Raw genomic sequence first — 22,134 nt, forward strand, 5'->3', positions numbered from 1 at the left:
TTGAGCTGAAGAGTTCAGGGACAGCGCCCAGGCCCAGAGTTCAGGCCCCGAGTTCAGGCCCTATGACCGGAAACAAAAAAATAAAAAAGAAATAGCCTTTCTTTTCCTAGTTACTAAGGAATTAGCTTTCCGTAGCCCTGGGGTTCCATAGCCTTCTGCAGTGTGGTCAACAAGGAGATGTACAGGACGCTAGGTAGAAAAATGAACTTTTCAATTTAGGTAAGGGAAGGGGGGAGTGTAGTTGTGGAGGTGGGAGGGAAGGGATGGTAGGAGAAAAACAAAGGAGGAGGCAACAATGCTTGATAAGAAATATACTAAATAGGGGCTGGGAAGGTAGCTCAGTGGTAGAGCGTTTGCCTTGCATACATGAGGCCCTGGGTTCGATTCCTCAGCACCACATAAGCAAAAAGAAAAAAGCCAGAAGTGGCACTGTGGCTCAAGTGGTAGAGCGCTAGCCTTGAGCTGAAGAGCTGAGGGACAGCGCCCAAGCCCAGAGTTCAGGCCCCACAACCGGACCTCCCCCCCAAAAAATTAAAAAATTAAATTAAGAAATATACTCATTCCCTTGCTCATGTGATTATAACCCCCTCTGTACAGTATTTTCACAATAAAAAACTTATTAAAAGAAAAAGAAACCAAACCTAAAGCTTTTGATAGAGGCTCTGTAAAGTCTATCAGAAAGATAAAGATTTTTACCAGACTAAAAGCACTGAGCAAGTCTCTCTGGCTGGAGTATGGAAATCGAGTTGCTGGTCCCCTAGCTCTTCCTCACCCAGGTCCTATAAAGGCTAAGTGTCCCTTGCTTCTAAGCTACCTTCCTCAAATTCACAGGTCAATCTAAGTTCAAGCAAGGCCAACACAAAAACAGATAAGCAAAATGGAAAAATGAAAGAAAGAGAGAGAGAGAAAGAAGGAAAGAAAGAAGGAAGGAAGGAAGAAAACAAGGCCCTTGTCTTCCAAAAATGTATTTGAGGTAGCAGAAACAAATATAAAGAAATATATCATGATTAGATACAGATGCAGTAATGTAAGGTTTTGACCAGTTCAGAAACTGGGACAGGTAGGCTAGATCAGAGAGGACTAATCTGTTTGTTTGTCTTCCTATGTAGCTCAGTTGGTCTTAAATTCCTTCAGCTTCTACCTCTGTAATTCTGGGATTATAGGCATGTCCTAGACCACCATATCTAGAGTGAAGAAGGGCTAATCTCTGTAAAGGATGACCAAATTTTTGTGTTTTTTTTTAAATAAGTTTTTTATTGTAAAAATACTGTACAGAGGGGTTACAGTTAAATGAGCAAGGTAATGAGTATATTTCCTATCCAACATTGTTGCCTCCTTTGTTTTTCCCCTACCATCCCTTCCCTCCCACCTCCACTATACTCTGCCCCCACCCCCGCTGTGCCCCCCCCGCCCTCCCACCCCTCCCCCCTCCCCCCCAAGTTGTAAAGTTCATTTTCAATATAGTGTCTTGTACATCTCATTTGTTACAATGGGTCAACCTGTATCCCTATTTAAGCATTGTGTTTTTTCCCTTCCCCTCCCCAAATTAGACTGATATCAAATACAGTGAAAACAGGGGTTATACCGTGGGGGAGGAACATACAAAATTATTTTACTGACTGGAAGATAGGGCCATGTCTTTTTTTTTTTTTTTTTTTGTCAGTCGTGGGGCTTGAACTCTGGGCCTGGGCGCTGTCCCTCAGCTCTTCAGCTCAAAGCGAGCGCTCTACCACTTGAGCTACAGCGCCACTTCTGGTTTTGTGGTGGTTTATTGGAGATAGGAGTCTCACGGTCTCTCCTGCCCGGGCTGGCTTTGAACCGCGATCCTCAGATCTCAGCCTCCTGAGTAGCTAGGATTACAGGCGTGAGCCACCAGTGCCCAGCCAGGGCCATGTCTTATATTATTCATGGTGCCTTTCCATAAGAGTCAGCAAATAGATATATATTCAAGACAGAAAGGAATGGAATCTTAATGTAATGCTCAGCACAAGAAAAAATGAGTTTCAGAAATATATTTATTTTCTGAAAGTGGGGGAAAATAAACCTTATCAGGTACTTAGGAACTTTTCTTTTAATTAATTTATTTATTTTTGTTTAGGTGGTACCAAGGAATGGGACGCGGGGCCTCATGCCTGCTAGGCCAGCACTCTACCACTAAGCCACATTCCCAGCCCATGGGAACTTTTGTAAAAGAATTTTAAATATGGATTTTCAAATAAGAACCTCTTAAGAGTGTTCTAGAAACAGCACTAGCCAGGAACGTATAAGGCTAAGAACCAGCTTGGGAAAGGTTAAAAGGTTCCTTTCTCTATGCTTTATGATGTAGATTCTATTGTCCTTGAGTCAAGAGAAAACTGAGACACAGAAAGTTAAGTCCCAACTCATACAATTAGCATGTGGTGAGTGTAGGATTCCAGCCACCCCAGGACTCCACAGCCCTGCCCTAGCCACCAGGACCTGGGGCATCACCTCTGATTGCCTGAAAAATTAAGAAGGCTTAGGAATGTGAAAGGAGAGGATAATCAGTGCACTACTCATCTGCAGACAAGTATTTGTCACTAGCAATGTTTATTTGTATTTTTTAAGGACAGCAGATGGGTGTATAACTTAACTTTTCAATAGTTTAGACTAAAGAAAACTCCAAGATTCTTAGACTTTTTTTCCTGCTATCAAGATATCAAGTAAGGTGTGGGATACAGACACATCTTTTTCAATATAGTACCCTCTCTTCTCCTCCACAGCCAGCTAACAGGGAGACTGTTGGTATTTAGATCCTTAGAATCTAGAAGAAGGAAAGGACAGAAAAAGGGATAAAGGTACTGTGAATCAGAAAGTAGCAAAGCCAGAAAATGAAGTGGTGTTTGCAGAAATTCCCTACGCCAATGGCATAACTCATGTCTGCTGTTTACAATGCTGGCTGAGATTTTGTTTAATAAAGCATCACAGCAGACTGACACGTATTTGTACATCAAAATCTGTATGAACAAGGTGGCTCACACCAGTCATCCCAGCAAAACCCAGGAAGAACAAGATTTGAAGCTAGCCTGGGCAAAAAGGTACACATACCCTCATCTGAACCAATGATAGCTGGACTTGGTGATGTGCACCTATCATCCAGCTTCAAAGGAGGTATAAGGAAGAGGACTGTAGGTCCAAGATCCTATCTAACAAATAATGAAAGCAAAATGGGACTAAGAGTGTGGCTCAACTGTACAGCAACAGCCTAGCAAGAAGGATGCTTTGAGTTTAAACTCTAGTACCAAAAAGAATGCAAGCTGGGTACCTAATGGCTTATATGTTATATAATCCTGGAGTATTGAGATGAAAGGTTTTATTACTTTGCCCAGCTATAACATACATATATTTTTTTGGGGGGGGGGGGTCGGTCGTGGGGCTTGAACTCTGGGCCTGGGCGCTGTCCTTCTGCTCTTCAGTTCAAGGCGAGAGCTCTACCACTTGAGCTACAGTGCCACTTCCAGTTTTCTGGTGGTTTATTGGAGATGGGAGTCTCACAGTCTTTCCTGCCCGGGCTGGCTTTGAACCGTGCTCCTCAGATCTCAGCCTCCTGAGTAGCTAGGATTACAGGCGTGAGCCACCAGCGCCCGGCACTAATATATTTTTAACATGGAAAAAGATATCATATTTGATCAACTAATTTCTCAGCAACATGAATATAATTTCACTTTCTAAAAGAGTTATTCTCCCTTCTCATTGAACCCCATTGTTTTGGGCAGTGCTTTGTTTTAGGAATTGAACCTAAAGATTCCTGCACATTAGAGAAGTACTCTGCCACACAGCCATATCACCAGACCTCAAAATACAATTTTCTTAAATTTTTTTTCACTCTTAGTCCCTGTGGTCCTAACCTATGTATCCTACTATACTGCTAAAACTTAGAAGCCATGACCTTCAGCTTGTAGAATAGGAAAATAAGCAAGTTGTCTATGTTAGCCTTATCTGAGTTAAAATCCTTTCTTTTGTTGTTGTTGTTAAAAATGTATCTTATTTTATTTATTTATTTTAGTTGTGCTGGTATTGGGCTTGAACTCAGGGCCTGGACATTGTCCCTTAGCTTTTTTACTTAAGGCTGGTGCTCTACCACTTGAACCCTGGCTCTACCTTTAGCTTTTTGCTGGTTAGAGTGTCACAGACTTTCCTGCCCAACTGGCTTTGAACTATGTGATCCTCAGATCTCAGCTTCTTTAGTAGCTAGAATTATAGGCATGATCCACTGGCGCCCAGCAAATCCTAACATTTTCTTGGCAAATTGTGTACTGTGTGTGAATTTCCTCCATCTGAACAGATATAGATAAAATGTAGTACTCCCCAAGAAAGTGACAAAAAGAGGCACAGAACCCAAGACTAAAGTCCACCGCCGTGACCCACCTACTGTCAGCAGAAAAGATTGGCATTTTCTGTACTTTCTTCTGATAAAAAAAAAAAAAAATAGCCTTTTTTTCCCTAATTACTAAGGAATTAGCTTTCCATAGCCCTGGGGTTCCATAGCCTTCCGCAGTGTGGTCAACAAGGAGATGTACAGGACGCTAGGTAGAAAAACGAACTTTTACAATTTAGGCGGGGGGGGGGGGGGGGGGGGGGGTTGGGGAAGGGTAGTTCTGGAGATAGGAGGGAAGGGATGGTAGGGGAAAAATAAAGGAAGACTCAACAATGCTTGATAAGAAATATATTCATTACCTTGCTCATGTGATTGTAACCCCTCTGTACAGTATTTTCACAATAAAAAAACTTATTAAAAAAAGAAAAAGAAACCAAAACCTAAAGCTTTTGATAGAGGCTCTGTAAAGTCTATCAGAAAGATAAGAGATTTTTACTAGACTAAAAGCACTGAGCAAGTCTCTCTGGCTTGGAGTGTGGAAATCGAGTTGCTGGTCCCCTAGCTCTTCCTCACCCAGGTCCTATAAAGGCGAAGTGTCCCTTGCTTCTTGGCTACCTTCCTCAAATTCACAGGTCAATCTGATAACAGGGCAGTGAGGTCACACTCCTGTGACCCCCACTAACCTGCTCAGTCTGCTAGAAAGATAATAAAAACAACCTGAAGCCACAGGGGGGCAATATCTCTGTGGTTGTCAAGATAACCAGAAAAAACAGGTAGCTGGAGACAGCTGAAAGGAAAACAGGATTAAAAAGAAGAGGGGGGAAAAAAAGAGCAGAAACTAAAGCCCCGTGTCAGCTTGAGATTCTATTTTGCTTCAACAATAGGTTTTTGGATTTGGGCATTCATTTATTCATCTAGTTTTTTGCTGGTTAATTGGAGATGAGTAGCTTGAATGCTGGGTACTACTGCTCATACCTATTACAATCCTAGATACTCAGGAGACTGAGATCTGAGGATTGAGGCTCAAAGCCAGTCCAGGCAGAAAAGTCTCCAGTTAACCAGCAAAAAGCAGAAGTGGAGCTGTGTGGCTCAAGTGGTAGAACACAAGCCTTGAGTAAAAAAAGCTAAGTGAAAGCCTGAAGTTCCGAGTTCAAGCTCCAGTTCTAGTACAAAACGAAAACACAAACAAGTTACGTTGCCTTCCCTTTCATGGAAGAATGAACTATGTAAGCAGAAACGGCATCATATTCATACCTGGTCTCGCAGCCTCTCTTGGTGACCCATGATGGCAGTGGCGTGATGGGGGTATTTCTGCTTCAGATGCTCCAGAAAAGCTTCTCTCTTTCTATCCATCTCAGATGTTTGCATTCCCAGTATTTCTTTGGAACTTCGGGGTCCACCTAGAGTGTGTCTCCTTGGGATATTTCGAGCAGATTTAGAAGTTGAAGCTCTGTTGTTTCCATTAGAAAGGCGTTCCTTTGTCCTTCGGCATTCTGCATCTTCCACTGAGGTTACCTGCAGATTGCCCTTCTCTTGTTCTGCAAAATGAAACAAATGCAGTCCACAATGAATGATTTCACCTAGAAATCACAGTTATAGAACACCAACAGACTTTTCTCTCTCTCTTTCTTTCTTTTCTTGTTTCCTTCCTCCTTATTTCCTTTCTTTCCTTTTCTTTTTGGTAACAAGAAGAAAAAAAAATCCACAATTAGAAGAAATAGTAAAAGTTGTATTTTAAAAATAAAAGATGTTGTGGCAAATTCTTAGCTATTTCTGACCGTCTTTCCCTGCATTTATTCCAAACAAGAACACTAGGTCAGACAGGTTGTTTGTAGGCAATTAGGTAACCCTTTACCTTCCTCTGTAATTATAACAAAGTTAATGACAGTGATTCTTATTATTTCTGTATTTTTAATTACAGCTTCATCTTGGTAACATGCTTTTATATAATTTTATAATCTGAAGGTGGTTTCTGAACATGTGTGCATCATCAAGCAAACAATCACCATCCTGCACAGGAGTCAGATAATCATAGAGAGATGAGATGGGAATAACTCAGATTCCTTCTCCATTAGCATAAGCCAAGCAGGGAGAGGAAGAGTAGTGCAGGTAACTGTAAAGGCATAGGCACATTCCACTTCAGGTGGACTTTATGTAAAGCACACAAAGAAAGGGAAGAGCTATAATGTTTTGCCAGCCTTGAGCTAGCTAGCAGACTTCAAGTTGGTTTCTCCTTAGATCATGAAAGATGTAAAAGGTTGGTGCTTAGACAACAGGACTTGGATAGAGAATTCTCTGTCTGTCTGTCGTCTCCTCTTTCTCACTCACTCACTTACCCACTGAATCACTCACTCACTCACTCACTACTGTGATCAGTGTTAGCCTCAAACTCTCTGGGTCCTCCTGCCCCCATCTTCCTTTTGGGTAGCTGGGTTCAGAGCTATGCAATGAAGGGTTGTCCAATGAGAATATTTCAGTTGACTGAAAACAGGAAGTTAGTTACAGCTTTAAAATGCTAGGCTAGAGGGAAAAAATAAAGAACACTGAGCAACCACTCAGAAGTTGGACAGACTCTGGTCACGGGGGTTAGAATAACGTGTCCCTGTCCTGTGAAGTCCCTGAAAAGCTGGGTCTTGGATATCTTGGCATTCATCTTAGATTCAGAAGGTCACACAATTTGACCTCTCTCCACTTCATTTTTCTTCATTAATAAAATGGAGATGATTGAACTGGCATTAGAGATGCCAAGAGCTTTCCACCTCTAAACCCTTTGAATCATTCTAAATTTCTTTCTATTTTTTAAATAGTAAGCTTCCAATAGCAGCTTATTTGCCAAGAATGTATCTTTACATGTGACACATGTGAGAACTCTGTTCATCTGCATCTCAGATAAACAGAGACTCCAAACTTGCCAGCAGTGATATAAAATAACAAGTGTCCAGAGTTTGGGCATAAACCAGCCCCTAAAAGCCAAGTTACCAATGCACTTTGCTTCTTCTTTTCTAGAAATGACAGCATATAGGACTTTAGGTAGAGACTCTTTTTGGTTAGGCTCATTTCCTGTTCCAGTCTTCCAAAGCTTTCTGTGTGCTCTGGGAGACATTCTTATTTACCCTTCACTTCTCATTACTTTGCTAATTATAGCATCTCCATCAGACACTGATGAAGAAAGGAAGGAAAAACACAGCCAGGAAAGTTAATCCTCTTGGTGTTGAGCAGTTTTTGCAGCAAGTTTAAGTGGGGAGAAGAAAGCTGGGTGCAGGTGGCTCACTCCTGTAATCCTAGGCTACTCCAGAAGCTGAGATATAAGGATCATGATTCAAAACTAGACTGGGTAAGAAAAGTCCAGGAGACTTTTATCTTCATTTAACCACCAAAGAGCAGGAGGTAGAGTTGTATCACAAATAGAAAAATCTAAGGAACAGCATCCAAACCCTGAGTTCAGGTCCTATTCTAATAGACAGACAGACAAACAAGACAGATAGATAGATAGGGAGGAGAGAGAAGTCTTAGTTTAAAAGATACCATGGGGGCTGGGTCTGATGCCCTGGGTTCGATTCCTCAGCACCACATAAGCAAAAAGAAAAAAGCCGGAAGTGGCGCTGTGGCTCAAGTGGTAGAGCGCTAGCCTTGAGCTGAAGAGCTGAGGGACAGCGCCCAGGCCCAGAGTTCAGGCCCCACGACAGGGCCCAAAAATAAATAAATAAATAAAAATAAAAGATACCATGGTATTCACTGTAATTCCATCTACTTAGGTTGCCATTTTAATACTCAAACTCCCATCACACCTTTGGAATGATCTTTGTTTCCCAATGCATAGAAGTAACAGAACGTACTACATAAAGCAAGAGTCAGGGCTTGAGAATGTAGCTCTCAGTTCTCAGCCAAGCATCCAAAGCTCTGGGTTTGATCTCTGATACCACAAAAACTAAATAAACAAAGCTAAATGTAGAAAAAGCTGAATCTTGATTAATCTGAAGAGGTTTAGCTCTGTATTTGAGTTTGTGTCACATATGCATTTTTTTTTTTTTTTGTCAGTCACAGGGCTTAAACTCATGGTCTAGGTACTGTCCCTGAGCTCTTTTGCTCAAGGCTAGTGCTCTATCACTTTGAGCCACTGTACCACCTCCAGTTGTTGAGTGGTTAATTGGAAATAAGAGTCACAGGTACCTTTCTGCCCAGGCTGGCTTTGAACTGCAATCCTCAGATCTCAGCCTCCTGAGTAGCTAGGGATTACAGGTGTGAGCTATTGATGCCTGGCCATACATGCATTTTTATATTAGCTAAAATTGTTACATACTTCATTTAACATTGTTGACCTCCCCCCACCCCCACCCCCGTCCCGATATTGAAGTTTGAACATGGGGCTTCAGGCTTGCTTGTTCCATTGGTGCTCTCTATCATTTCAGTCACACCTCTAGCTCTGCATTTTTCTGGCTAATTAGAGATGGACTTGTGGACTTGTCTGTCCCAAGGCTGGCTTTGAACCATGATGCTCCAGGTTTCAGGCTCCTAAGTATCTAGGATTACTGGTATAAGCCACTGGTGCCAAGCTTAAGTGAATTTTTAAGATTACTTTTAACATAATTAAAATAATGTACTTTTTTTCAGCAAATTATCTAGGACAGCTAGGTTAATGAACAGAATAGAATCTCTGATAAGGCAATTTTTTTACATGGTCATAACACACACATCCCCATATGTCCCTATCGATAAATTCAAACTACCCAATCCCAACTGTTGGAAAGATGCATTCTGCCCAACTATAATGCCCCCCTGCCCTGAGCCTAGGAGCTACTCTGTTTTACCCAAGGATGAACAGCCAGAAAAATAGTCTCTTGGAGACCTTAAAAAGCTTCCCATTTTCTTCCTTACTGCAAATTGGGAAAATAACTTTTAAAGGGGGGGGGGGCGTGTCTTGGAGGTCATTGTCAATCTTGTATCAATATTAACCTTTGGATCGCCCCAACCTGCTGGACTGTAAACTCTTTCTAACATTTTACTCATCAATCTTCCATTGCTCTTCCACTTTTTCTCTTTGTTCTGGATTTTTTCTTTTTTTTTTTTTGGTCCGGTTGTGGGGCCTGAACTCTGGGCCTGAGCACTGTCCCTCAGCTCTTCAGCTCAAGGATAGTGCCCTGCCACCTGAGCCACAGCGCCACTTCCGGCTTTTTTTGCTTATGTGGTGCTGAGGAATCGAACCCAGGGCCTCAGGCATGCAAGGCAAGCGCTCTACCACTGAGCCAACTTCCCAGCCCATGTTCTGGATTTTTTCTAAAATGTCACTGGATAAAGCTTAATGTGATTTGAAGGAAAGCAAAAACAGCAGCAATAGTTAGCAGGACTGGAAGGTTCCAGGCAGGACCACCAGGCAAACATTTAATGCTGGCCAAGGCCACTCCCTCCCTTTGTGTCCCCCTCCTGCCTTGGACTCCCAGCCAATGCTCCCTCAGCCCTACCTGCCTCAAGTCCCACCACTAGGCACCTGCTCCACTTTGACTAACACCCAAACAAACCAACACTTTTTTTCTTTTTGCTTATGTGGTGCTGAGGAATTGAACCCAGGGCCTCATGCGTGCAAGGCAAGCGCTCTACCACTGAGCCACCTTCCCCAACCAACACTTCTGGTCCTTACAATACCACCCCTCACTTCCCAGTCAGCCTCTTGCTCTGCTCCTGGGAACTGCCAACCCCTACACCTGGGCAAGAAGTCACAAACCTACCAACCCAGCCACTGAGTGGGAGAATGTGGCCTTTTAGCGAAGAAGAAGAACCAAGCAGGATCACAAATAAACAAGAGAAGGAGCGGGCAAAGGACATGTTGTCATGATTCCACAGCCATGGAGTCAGAGATCCAAGTCCCGCCAATTCTCCATTGATTCACATGAATAGAAAAATGCCCAAGTGTGGAGAATCTAAGCTTCCAAACAGAAATACAATTCTATTTCTTGTTCGAAATGCACTTTGGGTGCTAGCATTTAAATATGGGTGTGTCTCGCTGTTTGCTATTCTGAGAATCCTGGTCTAACAAAATAAGCTGGAACATGAAGACATGGCTTGAGAGATGAGAAAGGCGCTCTCTGTTTCCTCTTCCTGCCCCTCCCAAGAGCCCTAAAGTCTTCCTAGGAGGTCACATGGAGTGGGGCAGAGAGCAAGCAGGAGATTAAAATGGAAAACAACCCCTTAAACATTCCCTAGAGCCCAAGAGGGGAGGAAAAAACAGAAAGGCTGGAGAGACACTCCTCAGCCTTCCAAGGGGCTTTCCCTTTGGATGTGAAGGGCTCTGGAAATTAAAAATGCAGGGAGGGGAGAGACACTAAACAAGCAGAGGATTATGGAAAACTGGACATCCAAAAGAAGACACCCATATAGCACAAGCTATGCAGACAGGCAAGTGTAGGAGCTGCCAAAGTTGGCTTCTTTGCTATACTCAGGTTACTCTGGCTGGGTCAGTTGACCCCAGGCAAGGGATTTGGGGCTTTGCCTGATTCAGGCATCCCGCACCTGCTGTAAGCCAGTGACAGTGCAGGCATCCCAGGGATCCTTTATTTTATTTTTATTTTAGTAGTGGTGGGAGTGAGCTCACAGCCTTGCATAAGTTAAGCACACCCTATCACTGGGTGCAGGATGTACTCAGATCTTATTCTGGATTATAATCTGGACCTAGGGATAAAAGAGCTCTTAGGAAGATGCTCTGGTGGCTGGGAGGAAGATGGAGCGGTCTGAAGCCTGTGGAGATGTTCTTGCTTAAGGAGAGCTACAGTTTTGTCTGGCTGTACAACCACTTTGGGTTAACCATGGCATCCATGGCATATGCATCCAAATCATCACATTCTCCTGTGACTCACACAGGAAGTTTGTACTCCCCTGTCCCTCCATCTCACTGGACCTTAGACTAACTCCAGTCCAAGTTACATGGGCAGAAGTAATACCGTAAGTTCCCTCCTGAAAAATCTTCCACACACTCTCTCTTTACTCTTTGGCCAACTGAATGTAAAGAATTCAGCAGATGGAAGCTTTCTGAGGGATGTGAGACATGATGAGACAGAAGGACCCTGGTTGGGTCGCCTGGGAAACGCACCAAGGCCGGAACCTAACACTCCACTGGGCTTGCACCAGACGTTAACCCTGACCATGCAAAGCGACCAAAATGACAGCGTCGTTACAACTCACTGTGGTGTAATAAACATACACTGCTAAATGCTCACAGGGTCTGTTTTTCAACTCCTTTGTCAAGATTGTAAAGATCACCGTCAGAGACAAACTGGAATGGAAAGTGTAACTGAAACCAAGCCATTACATCCCTCTCAGCTTAAAAACTGAAATTAATAAAGGAAACAATTCCTAGTATAGAACTTAAATAAAACAGAAGTCTCACCCCTACCTAGAAAACCATTCTTGTATGGCAAGTATTGATTAAAGTTGATTGACCCATTCATTCATTGACACAAATATTTATGGAGTGTCTGCTCCATCCACTGAAAGAGTTAGGAGACAGAGTGGTGGGATTATGATCAAGGTAGACTCAACTCTGATGGTGGTAGTATATGCCGGTAATCCCAGCACTCGAGAACTTTGGAGCTGCCAAGTGCTGGTGGCTACTTAGCTACTCAGGAGGCTGAGATCTCTAGATTTGGAGCCAGCTAGGGCAGACAAACTTTTGAGACTCTTATCTCCAATTAAGCATAAAAAAAACTGGAACTAGAGGTGTGGCTCAAGTGGTAGAGTGCCAGCCATGAGTGGAAAAAGTAGAGAGATGGAAGCCCTAAGTTCAAGCCTCAGTAGTGGGAAAACGAGAAGCAGAAGGGAAAGGGGGGAGGGGTAAGGGAAGGAGGAGAGGAGGGAAAGAAAGAGGAAAGGGAAGGGAAGGGAAGGAAAGGAAAAGTAAAGAAGAGGAAAGGGAAGGGAAAAGGGGAAGGGGAAGGAAAAGAAATGAACACAGACAGGAGGAAAGAGAGTCAAGGCTTGACTGTTTAAATAGGGAGTTCCAGGCTAGCTCGGGATGAATAGTGAGAACCTGTCTCCAACAAAACAAAACAAATTCCCTTTCATCATTGAGAAGTCTACTTGTTAATTAGAAGCAGACTACAAACAAATAATGCACAATCGAAATGTCAGGTGGTGACAAGTGCTTTGCTGAATAAGACAGAACAAGGGGATAGCAAAGGATGAGGCTATTTTAGAGCACAGACCTGCATGTCTGTCATTCTCTGGGCTGGGAGGACACTAGACAGGGCGTGGGGAAGCAGGCAGCTGGACAACCACCTGCACAGAGCTTTCAAGACCTTAGGGGCCAGGGCAAAAGTCCACACTTAAGAGGGCAGACCGAGGCATCCCAAGGAAGGCTCATTCCCCAGAACCACACTCAGGTGCCCAAGGCCTTGAAAGGGAACAGGAGTCAGATTCCAAATCCACAAATAATTGCCAAATGCACCAAGGTGGTACACTTCTGTGGTTATCCATGAACTAGCTATGGAACTCTTAGAGTTCTATTAGAACTCTTGTTGGGGAGTCATATATACCAGCTGGCCCAAACAGCTCTGGGTGACAACTGTTGCCCAGTGAAATTATTCATACTGTTCTCTTTCACTCTCCAGGGTTTCCCCCTCTCCATGAGTTACATGATCACCCCAGGGATCCTTATCTATAATAGATCAATTAACTCAAAGTATCAATAGCCTTTATTTAACAAATGTTTTTGTGGAATGCCTTTTATATGCCTGGTGCTCTGTAAGGTGCTGGGAACACAAGGGTGAATGAGTTGTGGTCCTTTCCTTGAAATGTCACACTGTGATTGGGTGAAAGGGATGCACAGGCTAAGGACAATGGTACATGAGGCATTATGGGTGATGCTGGCCTCATTGATGCTCCTTGATTACAGACCTCAGGCTGACCAGAGTGAAACCAAGTTCCTTGAAGCATCATATTCATCCAGAATTCCTGTTCTGAAACTCTAACTGGGACTTGTAATCTTTCCAGTTAGCCCATCCCAATCTCCTTAGTCTCTAAATGCTGAGGTGACTTAGGCTTGTACTTCTGTAGTCAGATCCAGTCCCAGGACATTTCTCACAACCCCTAGTCCTTTCTCAACTCCAGTCATCAATATCCAGATTAGAGTCAATATCTCTTGACACCTGATAAACTTCTCAAGCTTCATACATGCTGTGAAATGCTTTTCAATCTTCCAACCTCCTGGATCAAAATAAAACAAAAAACGTATTATCCTGACCCTTCTTTTTCTCATACTCAATTTCTTTTTTTAACTGGTAGTGGGGCCTGAACTCTGGGCTTGGGCCCTGTCCCTCAGCTCTTCAGCTCAAGGCTAGCGCTCACCACTTAACCCACAGTGCCACTTATGGATTTTTCTGTTTATATGGTGCTGAGGAATTGAACCCAGGGCCTCATGCATGCAAGGCAAGCACTCTACCACTGAGCCAACTTCCCAGACCTTAATCTTTTTAAAAAAAATTATTTATGTGGTAGCAGGGAATTGAACCAGGGCCTCATGCATGCTAGACAAGCACTCTACTACTAAGCCACTCTACTAATAAGCACTCTACTACTAAGCCCTCATATCTTAAAAAAAAAAAATTATTTTCTTTTTGTTTTCTTCTGCAAATTCTGAGGCTTGAACTCATGACCTGGATGCTGTCCCTAAGCTTTTGTGTTCAAGGCTAGTGCTCTATCACTTGAGCCACAACTTCACTTCCGGCCTTTTTGGTTAATAGAGATAAGTCTCACAGACTTTCCTGCCCTGGCTGGTTTTGAACTATGACCTTCAGATCTCAGACTACTGAGTAGCTAGGATTACAGGTGTGAGCCACAAAGACCTGGTGAGCCAATTCTTTTGACTTGAGCTTTCCATTTATATCTAGAAACTAACTTCTTGTCAAAACCTGCTATTCACCATCTGGCCCATACTAGCCCTGTCCCATGCCTGTTTTTCTTCTAAACCTTCCAAAGAGGCCTCCCTGCCCATCCCTCAGTCCCACTTGGGTTATGCTGCATCTGTTACCCAGAGTCATCTTTGAGAACAGGTTCAGGTGCTCAGTGGTAGGGCCCTTGACAAACATAACTGAGGCTCTAGGTCCTATTCCTAGTGCAAAATTAATTAATTACCTATAATTAAAGACAAGTCCCTGATAGCAGCTCCTTATCTCTATTGAAATAAAAGCAAAACCTGACACCTGCTCTGGGATTATACCCTGAACATCTTTTCCTCCCATCTTCTACCATATATATAGATAGATAGATACAGATATATTATATATATATATATGACATCAAGTAAAATGTGAATTTCAGGTACATAATGAATTGTTCTTTTGGAAAAGTATATCCTAAGTAATATTTGGCATATATTTATGTTAAATAATTTATTTGAAATTTAAATCAACCTGGGTATTTTGTATTTTTATTTGCTTAATCTGACATACCTGAACGTAATATGCTCTACATTTTGTTTATTTTATTTATATTTGTATTGGCACTGGGTTTTGTACTCAGGGCCTTTCACTCTCTCTTAGCTTTTTTGCTCAAGGCAAAACAAAAAACAACAAACAAACAAACTACCACTTCAGCCATAGTGCCACTTCCAGCTTTTTGCTGGTTAATTGGAGATAAGACTTGCATGGACTTTTCTGCCTGGGCTGGCTTTGAACCTTAGTTCTCAAATCTAAGCCTCCTGAGTAGCTATAATTATAGGTGTGAGACACCAACTCCTTGCTGAATTTTCTTTATTTGTATATTGTTGGCTTCTACCATCCCACCCCAATTTGGTCCTTCGAATATGAATATAGAATGAAAGCAAATATTTCTTAAGTCTGCCTTTGCAAATTGCTGGAGCCCTCAACAGCTCAGATAGCAACTGCTATGCAACAGAAGCTCAAAATTTTCTGGATGAATAAATAAGTGAAGGAAGATCAATGACTTGTTTGAAAGCCATTTCTTAAATTGCTCCTCTTCTAATTGCTCCCTCTAGAATCTGAGGTATTCCTTTCAGGGGAGGCTGCAGTAGTTAAATTCCTAAAGTATGACCTGGTCTCACTCATCAAAGTACAGGGACCCTACAGTGTGTGAAGAAGAGGTGCTTCTTGTCTCCTGGACCCCACAGATCCTGGGGGCCCTCTAACAGTGCTCTGCTTTCAAGAACAGATAGACAAGCAGACCCCATGGTGTCTTTTCTATGGTCAGGGAGCTTAAGCTTTCCTGAGTTTTGCTGGGAATTTCTCTCTCATCCTGGTACTTTCTGCTGTCTTAGTTTTGCATTTTCATGAGTCATGTGCTACTTCCCTTTTTGCATTCACACACACACACACACACACACACACACACACACACACACACACACCTTTTCCCTTGGGTATAATCCTCACTCCCACACACAGCCTTGCACTCCTGCACATCTTTGTGTTACTAGCTGGCCCCTGGCTGAACCTGGGAAAGGATGGGGAGATGGGGAGGCCTCCGTGTTGAAGGAGCAGTGGTGGGCGAATGCTCTGCCCATCCTGTATGGGCTTTGGCGTATAAGCTTTGGTATCCCAAATGTCAGACCCTACAGGGACAGGGAACCCCCCCCCAGCCCCCACCCCCTCCTTGCACAATTTCTTTGGAACAACCTAAGCTTCTGGAAATTCCCTACGGAAAAGACAAGTCTATTATAAACACACAATGAAAAGGAAACTGGCGGAGAAAACAGTATTGAAATTGCCTCCTTAATGCTGAAAGTTTTGAATGAAAACGCGAAGAAGGCTCCATCTCCCCCATAGAAAAGCAAGTAACCCAACCCGTTCTAATCTCAAGAATAAAACATCTGTAAACTCTGTGATTTAACTAAAAAGGAAAAAAAAAAACAAAACTGCAACTCACGTTCAACTCCCCCCAACCAATGAATGGAAAAGCGGACTCTCCAGAGACAATTTCACCCAAACCAGTCCTTCTGCGGCTCATACTGCATGGGGATGGGGGGGGGGGGGGAGGAGGGAGATTATTAAGAAGCTGCTTAGGGCTTTATTTGTCATAGACTAGAGATAGCGCACACACTGCAGGCTCATTGGGCTACCAATGTGCCAACACCCAACCATCTCTTTTGCTACTTAAGAAAATCTTTGCAGAGATAAAGTGAAGTCCAAGAAATCTCAGCTCTTCTCACTCCTTTTCTTCTCACTCCAAGAAAGAGACTTTTTTTTTTTTGCCTGTGCCAGGCGCCTGGTCGCTAGATTATAAAAAGCAGAGCCACGCAGGGAGGGACACGCGTCCCTCTAAGTCCAGCTCTGAGTGGCTCAGTTACTCACCCTGAATCGCTCTGCTGTCTGCCGGGGAAGGCAGGCTCGGCTCACATTTCTGGCTTTCATTTTCTTCCATTGTCCCTGCCGGCCGCCCAGGCTCTTCTGTCTGTCTTTGGAAACTTCAGAGCACAGTTCTGAAAGCTCCCAGAAAGCGCCTCGAAGGGGCCTGGGGGTAGAGGTGGGGGGGGGGGGGGAGGAGTGGAGAGGAGGGGACCCTGGAAACCCCACCCCAAACTAGTCAACCACTCCGGGGCAAAGTCTGCCTCGCTTGAGAAAACTGCATTCCAGCGCTGGGGCCTCGCTCGGCTCCGTCCTGCCGTCCTTCGGTCCCTTGGACTGTCCGTCCACCCACCGATCGGTCCCTGGGGACTTGAGAATTCCAGGGCCCCCAGAGGTGGCGGCTGTCCCTGCGCCCTGGCGGTCCCCAGCGCCCGGCACGCGTGCGCGCGCGCGCTCCCTGGGAGGCCCCAACAGGTGACCGACCAGTCCTAACCAGGACCCGGCCAGCCTGCTTCCCTCCCCGGGGGCTGCATTTTCCTTCCTCGCTGAGCTGAAAACCCAGCGAGGAAGGAAAGCACTTCACACATGATTAGGGACAGGAACCTTCGCAGCAAGCCAGGGCCCTGCCCTCTTTAATCTCAGGAGCCCAAAGGAGCCTTCCTAATCAGCGGATCTACCTATTCATAAAGAGCAAACAGCAGAACCTTCACGCGCTCACAGAAAGGCCTCTAAACATGTTTTTCGAAAGAACCACCACAAAAACTTCTGAAGGATGTCAAATAAACACTTCCCTGCCCCTGCACTAACTTTTTAGGCACCCGTTAACATCTATGAAGAGGTTTTGTGATTTCCACACAGGGGATTTCAGTCTCTTTGCTTGGATTTTTTTTTTTTTTTTAAGTTTTCACTAACTCCCCTTTACTTTCTGACTCCTCCCCTCCCCCACCACACCCTCACATCTTGATCACAAATTTGAAAAAAAAAACCAAATAAACAACCTAGTAACTTCAACCTTCTGAATTTCTCTAGTTAATTACTTCAAAACCTCTGAAAGACAATTAAAATGCTTCCCCACCACCCCCCAGGCAGACTTCAATTCAACATATTTATTCTCCTCTTAAACCACCTACAAATATTTATTTTGTTCTTTACCTAGTCCTTGAAAAACTGGCAAATTTCCCAGAAAGTGAAAAATAGGAGGCACAATGTCCACACAAAAGGATGGGAAAATAATCTAAGCAACTCTGGCCGAGTTGTTTCAGAGATCTCAATGGAACACAGGAACTGGGAGGAAGAGGCTGTTTTAATACAGGGGTCCACATCATCCCAGGGAAACATCAGCCTCTTGGCCATACCTTGACCCAATTTCAGGCCCATCCAGGCCAAGTTTTGCCTTGATTTAGATCAGGAATGTGTACAGAACAATAGCCGCCCTGTCTGCCAGAGTTTGACCTTGAGTCACCTGTATGTTTTGGCAATAACTAGGGGACATATTTTGGCCACTTTGGACAGCAACATGAGGAAATCTATGAAGGACAAAGGAGAGACTCAAAGAAGGAGAGGTGGCACAGGAGCCCCTCAGCTCCTCACTTGGTTTTTCTTAAACCCCAAGAAGGTGCAATGAATGTTCTAGAAAAGTAAAGCCATGGCTCAGCAACATAAATACACATGGTTGGGTTTACCAGGCAGAATACTCAAGGTCTCTGTGACTTTGAGACACAATAAGCTGGTAATTTTGCTTAAAGGAGGAACTGATCTTATACAGGTTCCATGCTGGTGCCCTGTGGTAAACACCCCATGACTCATATTATTTCCTTAGGTACAAAATGCTCCTGAAGAAAGACTTCTGTGTTCAGGATCTAGGATCCAGATAATCCTGATTTTCAGATAGCTGTTGTCCATTTGTCTTCAGATTATTAACACATATTGATGGGGCAGGAGACTGCGTGGCACCACAATATGGGTTAAAACCCATCTTGTTTTTGTGTGAGAAGAGGCCCCTCTTATCAGTCCCCCCACCTGACACTTGACACAGTACAGGAACAAAATCTGCAGATTCTGAAGATAGTCTATATAGTAGCCAGCAGCCTGTGTAAAGCAGTCTTCCTGGCTAGCTCAAACCCAGACAGCAAAGATCCATTTGTAGATGCCGACAGTGCTATCCTGGGTGGTTTGGAATCCAGTGTCAGGCTTTCAGGCCTCTGTTGATTCCCAGATTGGAGAAAATGAGAGGAGTTCCTGATCACTACATCGGAGCTCATGCCAATGGACCATGTGCTCATGCTTCTGCCAAGTGGATAGTCCACAAAGCAAAGCTCTTTGAGGATGATAGATAGATAGATAGATAGCTAACAGAACATCAAGAATCATAATATCAACATATGTATTTATATCAAAGAACATGACATCAACTCATATGTTTGTAGCAAATTATTTTTCTTTTCTTTTTGTTGGTTGTGGGGCTTGAACTCAGGGCCTGGGCACTGTTTCTGAGCCTCTTTGTGCTCCTGGATAGTGCTCTACCATTGGAGCCATAGCACCATTTCTGTTTTTTGAATGGCTAATTGGAGATAAGAGTCTCTTGGGGACTCGTCTGCCCAGGCTGGCTTCCAACTGCCAACTTCAGATCACAGCCTCTGGAGTAGCTAGGACTACAGGTGTGAGCCACCGTTGCCTGGCAACTTTTGTTGTTGCTTTGTTCTCCCCCCTCCTCCCCACCTTCTCTCCATTAATAGGGTTTGAACTCAAGGCCTCCCACTGACACTCTACCACTTGAGCCAAGTTCCCAGCCCTTTTCTGAGATGGTTATTTTGCTTTTTGCTCAGGCTCACTCCTACTCTGTAATCCACCTATTTTAAGCTTCCCACCCTAGCTGGGATGAAAGGGCTGTGATATCACAGGCAGCCCCCAAACATACTCTCTTGAGTGATCAAACTTTTTGACCATTCCATGGGGAAAATTTTATACTTGAAAATTTTAGGACTTGTGTTGTTCTTCCTTCAGAACAGGAATGGAAAACAATTAAAGAAGGGCCCATATACTGCTGAGAACTTCTCACAGATAGTTCTTTGGGAAACACCAGTTGTATTCTTAAATCTACCTACACTGGATACCTCAGAACCTCAAGAAGATGATGAATTGTCAGTACTGTTATTGAGAAGATACTCTTCTTTCCAGAAGAAACACTCTTTGGATGAGAGGCTCATTGTTTCATTTTATTTAATTTGATTTCTGACTTTAAGTAATGTTACCACAATCTAATCTGCCTAGTGCCATCCTCTGAGGTTTACTGGGACAGAAGAAAGAACTTGAACTGTACTTTTCTTCCAGTCATATAAAGACAGCTACAAGAATACCAAGGAGCTAAATTTTCAACTACAAAGAGCAAAAGTGAAAGGCTATCCCTTCATTAATGGCTCCACATAATGTATTTCATGACTCAGCGTGAACACATGCACACACACACACCCCTACACACATACAGACACATGTACACAGAATCATTGAAAAGACAATGAAGTAGTAAAAGAGTACTGTAAAGGTAATCTTTCAATTATAGCTGGTCTATTACAGAATTAAACTGATATTAGGCGTTCCTTTTTTTTTTTTTTTTTAACTAGTCCTGAGGTTTGAATTCAGAGCCTCAAGGCCTACTAAGCAGGTACTCTACTACTATGCCATACTTCCAGGCCATATTACTAATTTGGATAATGTAACTTTAAGTAGCATTCTCATGATTTCACTTCAGTCAACATCCTTTTTATGTTTTCAAAGGAGAACACATGGCTATAACCAAGACTGAGTGGAATTATCCAGATATGTATTGAATTTTGTTTCTTATATCCTGTGATGAGAAAGGTATCTTAAAATAACGACATCAGGACACCAATGAAATAATGAATGCTTGCTGAAGTCCGTAAATGTACTTTCTGAAAGGCAATGATAGCTGTGAGAACATTGGAAAATAAGTCAACAAAACTATCCAAAAAGAATCTGGTATGGGATGTATATTACACACCAGGGTTCCAAGAGACAGGCTGCTGTGACCCTGTGTAAGTCAGAAAGAAAGGCCATTTAACAACTGGGGAAACGTTTGTTTTATGGCCTCTCTGCTACATGGAGATGCAGGCTCTTTTACTATAGTTTTGAAAGCAAAATGTCAGGTGGCAAAGACGACCTTAGCTGTAAACATAAATCATTGGGAGAAGGAAATAGGATACTATTAATAATTAGAGCTGAACAATAGGTGATTACCTAAATATGATCCAAGATAAGACTTGTGTGATCACTTTCCAAAACTGAAGTAAAGATAGTAAGGCTGTTTGGAGTTTCTCAGTAATGATCCTGCAAGAGAATATATATTCATGTATGTGTATGATGCTAATGAGGCTTGATTTCAGGGCCTCACGCTCTGGTTTAGCTCTTTTTCACAAGAGGCTGGTACTCTAGTACTTAAGCCACAACTCTACTTTTAGCATTTTGCAGGTTAATTAGAGGGAAATGTGTCTCACCAACTTTTTGCTCAGACTGTTTTCAAACAACAATCCTCAGATCTCAGCCTCCTGAATAGTTAGGATTACAGGTCTGAGCCAATGGTGTCTGGCCCAAGAAGATAATTTAAAGTCCTGATTAAAGCAAAGGCCTGGTTGTTTTCAGAACCTCACCTACAATTTCACAGCAGAAAATAAAACTTCCACACTATGAAACATATATGGTTTATCCATCAACTCTCACCTGCTCTGGACTGGCAAATCTTGTGTTCCCTAATTAAAGTCTTCATTTTCACACATTCTGTGTGGAGGACGAGAACCAGGTAACCACTTCTTTTTCTGTTGTTGTTGGTTGTGGGGCTTGAACTCTGGGCCTGGGCGCTGTTCCTCAGCTCTTCAACTCAAGGCGAGTGCTCTACCACTTGAGCCACAGCGCCACTTCCAGTTTTCTGAGTAGTTTATTGGCGATAGGAGTCTCCCGGACTTTCTTGCCTGGGCTGGCTTTGAACCGCGATCCTTGCATCTCAGCCTCCTGAGTAGCTCGGATTACAGGCGTGAGCCACCAGTGCCTGGCCAGGTAATCACTTCTATTTTTGCTGTTCTCTGCAGACGGGAGAAGCCACTCTTGCATGAAGTTCTTAAAACCCCAGCCACTAAGGTCAGCCCCCAAACTCAGGTCTCTCTGGTTGCCCTGGCACTGTCCTGACCCTCCCCACAATTTCCTCCTACAATTATATAATATAAAACTGCACCCAGATACAATGTGGTAATACTTAAAGGGTATGTGCTTTCTGTTCAAGAATCCATTGATGTTCATTTTTATCAGGGTTCTTTTATCTATCCTTGGTTGGGAGACAGAGCTGTGTGGAGCTACCATCTGGGCTGCACATCTAAAAACTGGGCCTCAGTCTTGCTGTGTGGTCACTGCAGACCAATCTGGATTCCAGGTGGCAACTTTGTTCGTGTGTGTGTGTGTGTGTGTGTGTGTGTGTGTGTGTGTGTGTATGCTCTCGCGCGTGCG

The 22,134-nt window shown here is 43.4% G+C and overlaps 1 protein-coding gene across 1 annotated transcript in view; it reads right to left on the bottom strand.

The window, feature by feature from the left end:
- Kiaa1217 (KIAA1217 ortholog) overlaps positions 1 to 16,978 on the bottom strand; it is a 285,533-nt gene extending 268,555 nt beyond the window's left edge. Inside the window, exons 1-2 of the mRNA XM_042686130.1 lie at positions 16,630 to 16,978; positions 5,591 to 5,874 (exon numbers count right to left, since the gene is read on the bottom strand). Coding sequence (XP_042542064.1) covers positions 5,591 to 5,874; positions 16,630 to 16,699 — 354 coding nt within the window. The 5' untranslated portion in view covers positions 16,700 to 16,978. The remainder of the gene's footprint in view (positions 1 to 5,590; positions 5,875 to 16,629) is intronic.
- Between the last annotated feature and the right edge of the window lie 5,156 nt (positions 16,979 to 22,134).

This window comes from Dipodomys spectabilis, unplaced genomic scaffold, assembly GCF_019054845.1.
Source record: "Dipodomys spectabilis isolate Male_0828 unplaced genomic scaffold, ASM1905484v1 ptg000096l, whole genome shotgun sequence".
Taxonomy (NCBI): Eukaryota; Metazoa; Chordata; class Mammalia; order Rodentia; family Heteromyidae; genus Dipodomys; species Dipodomys spectabilis.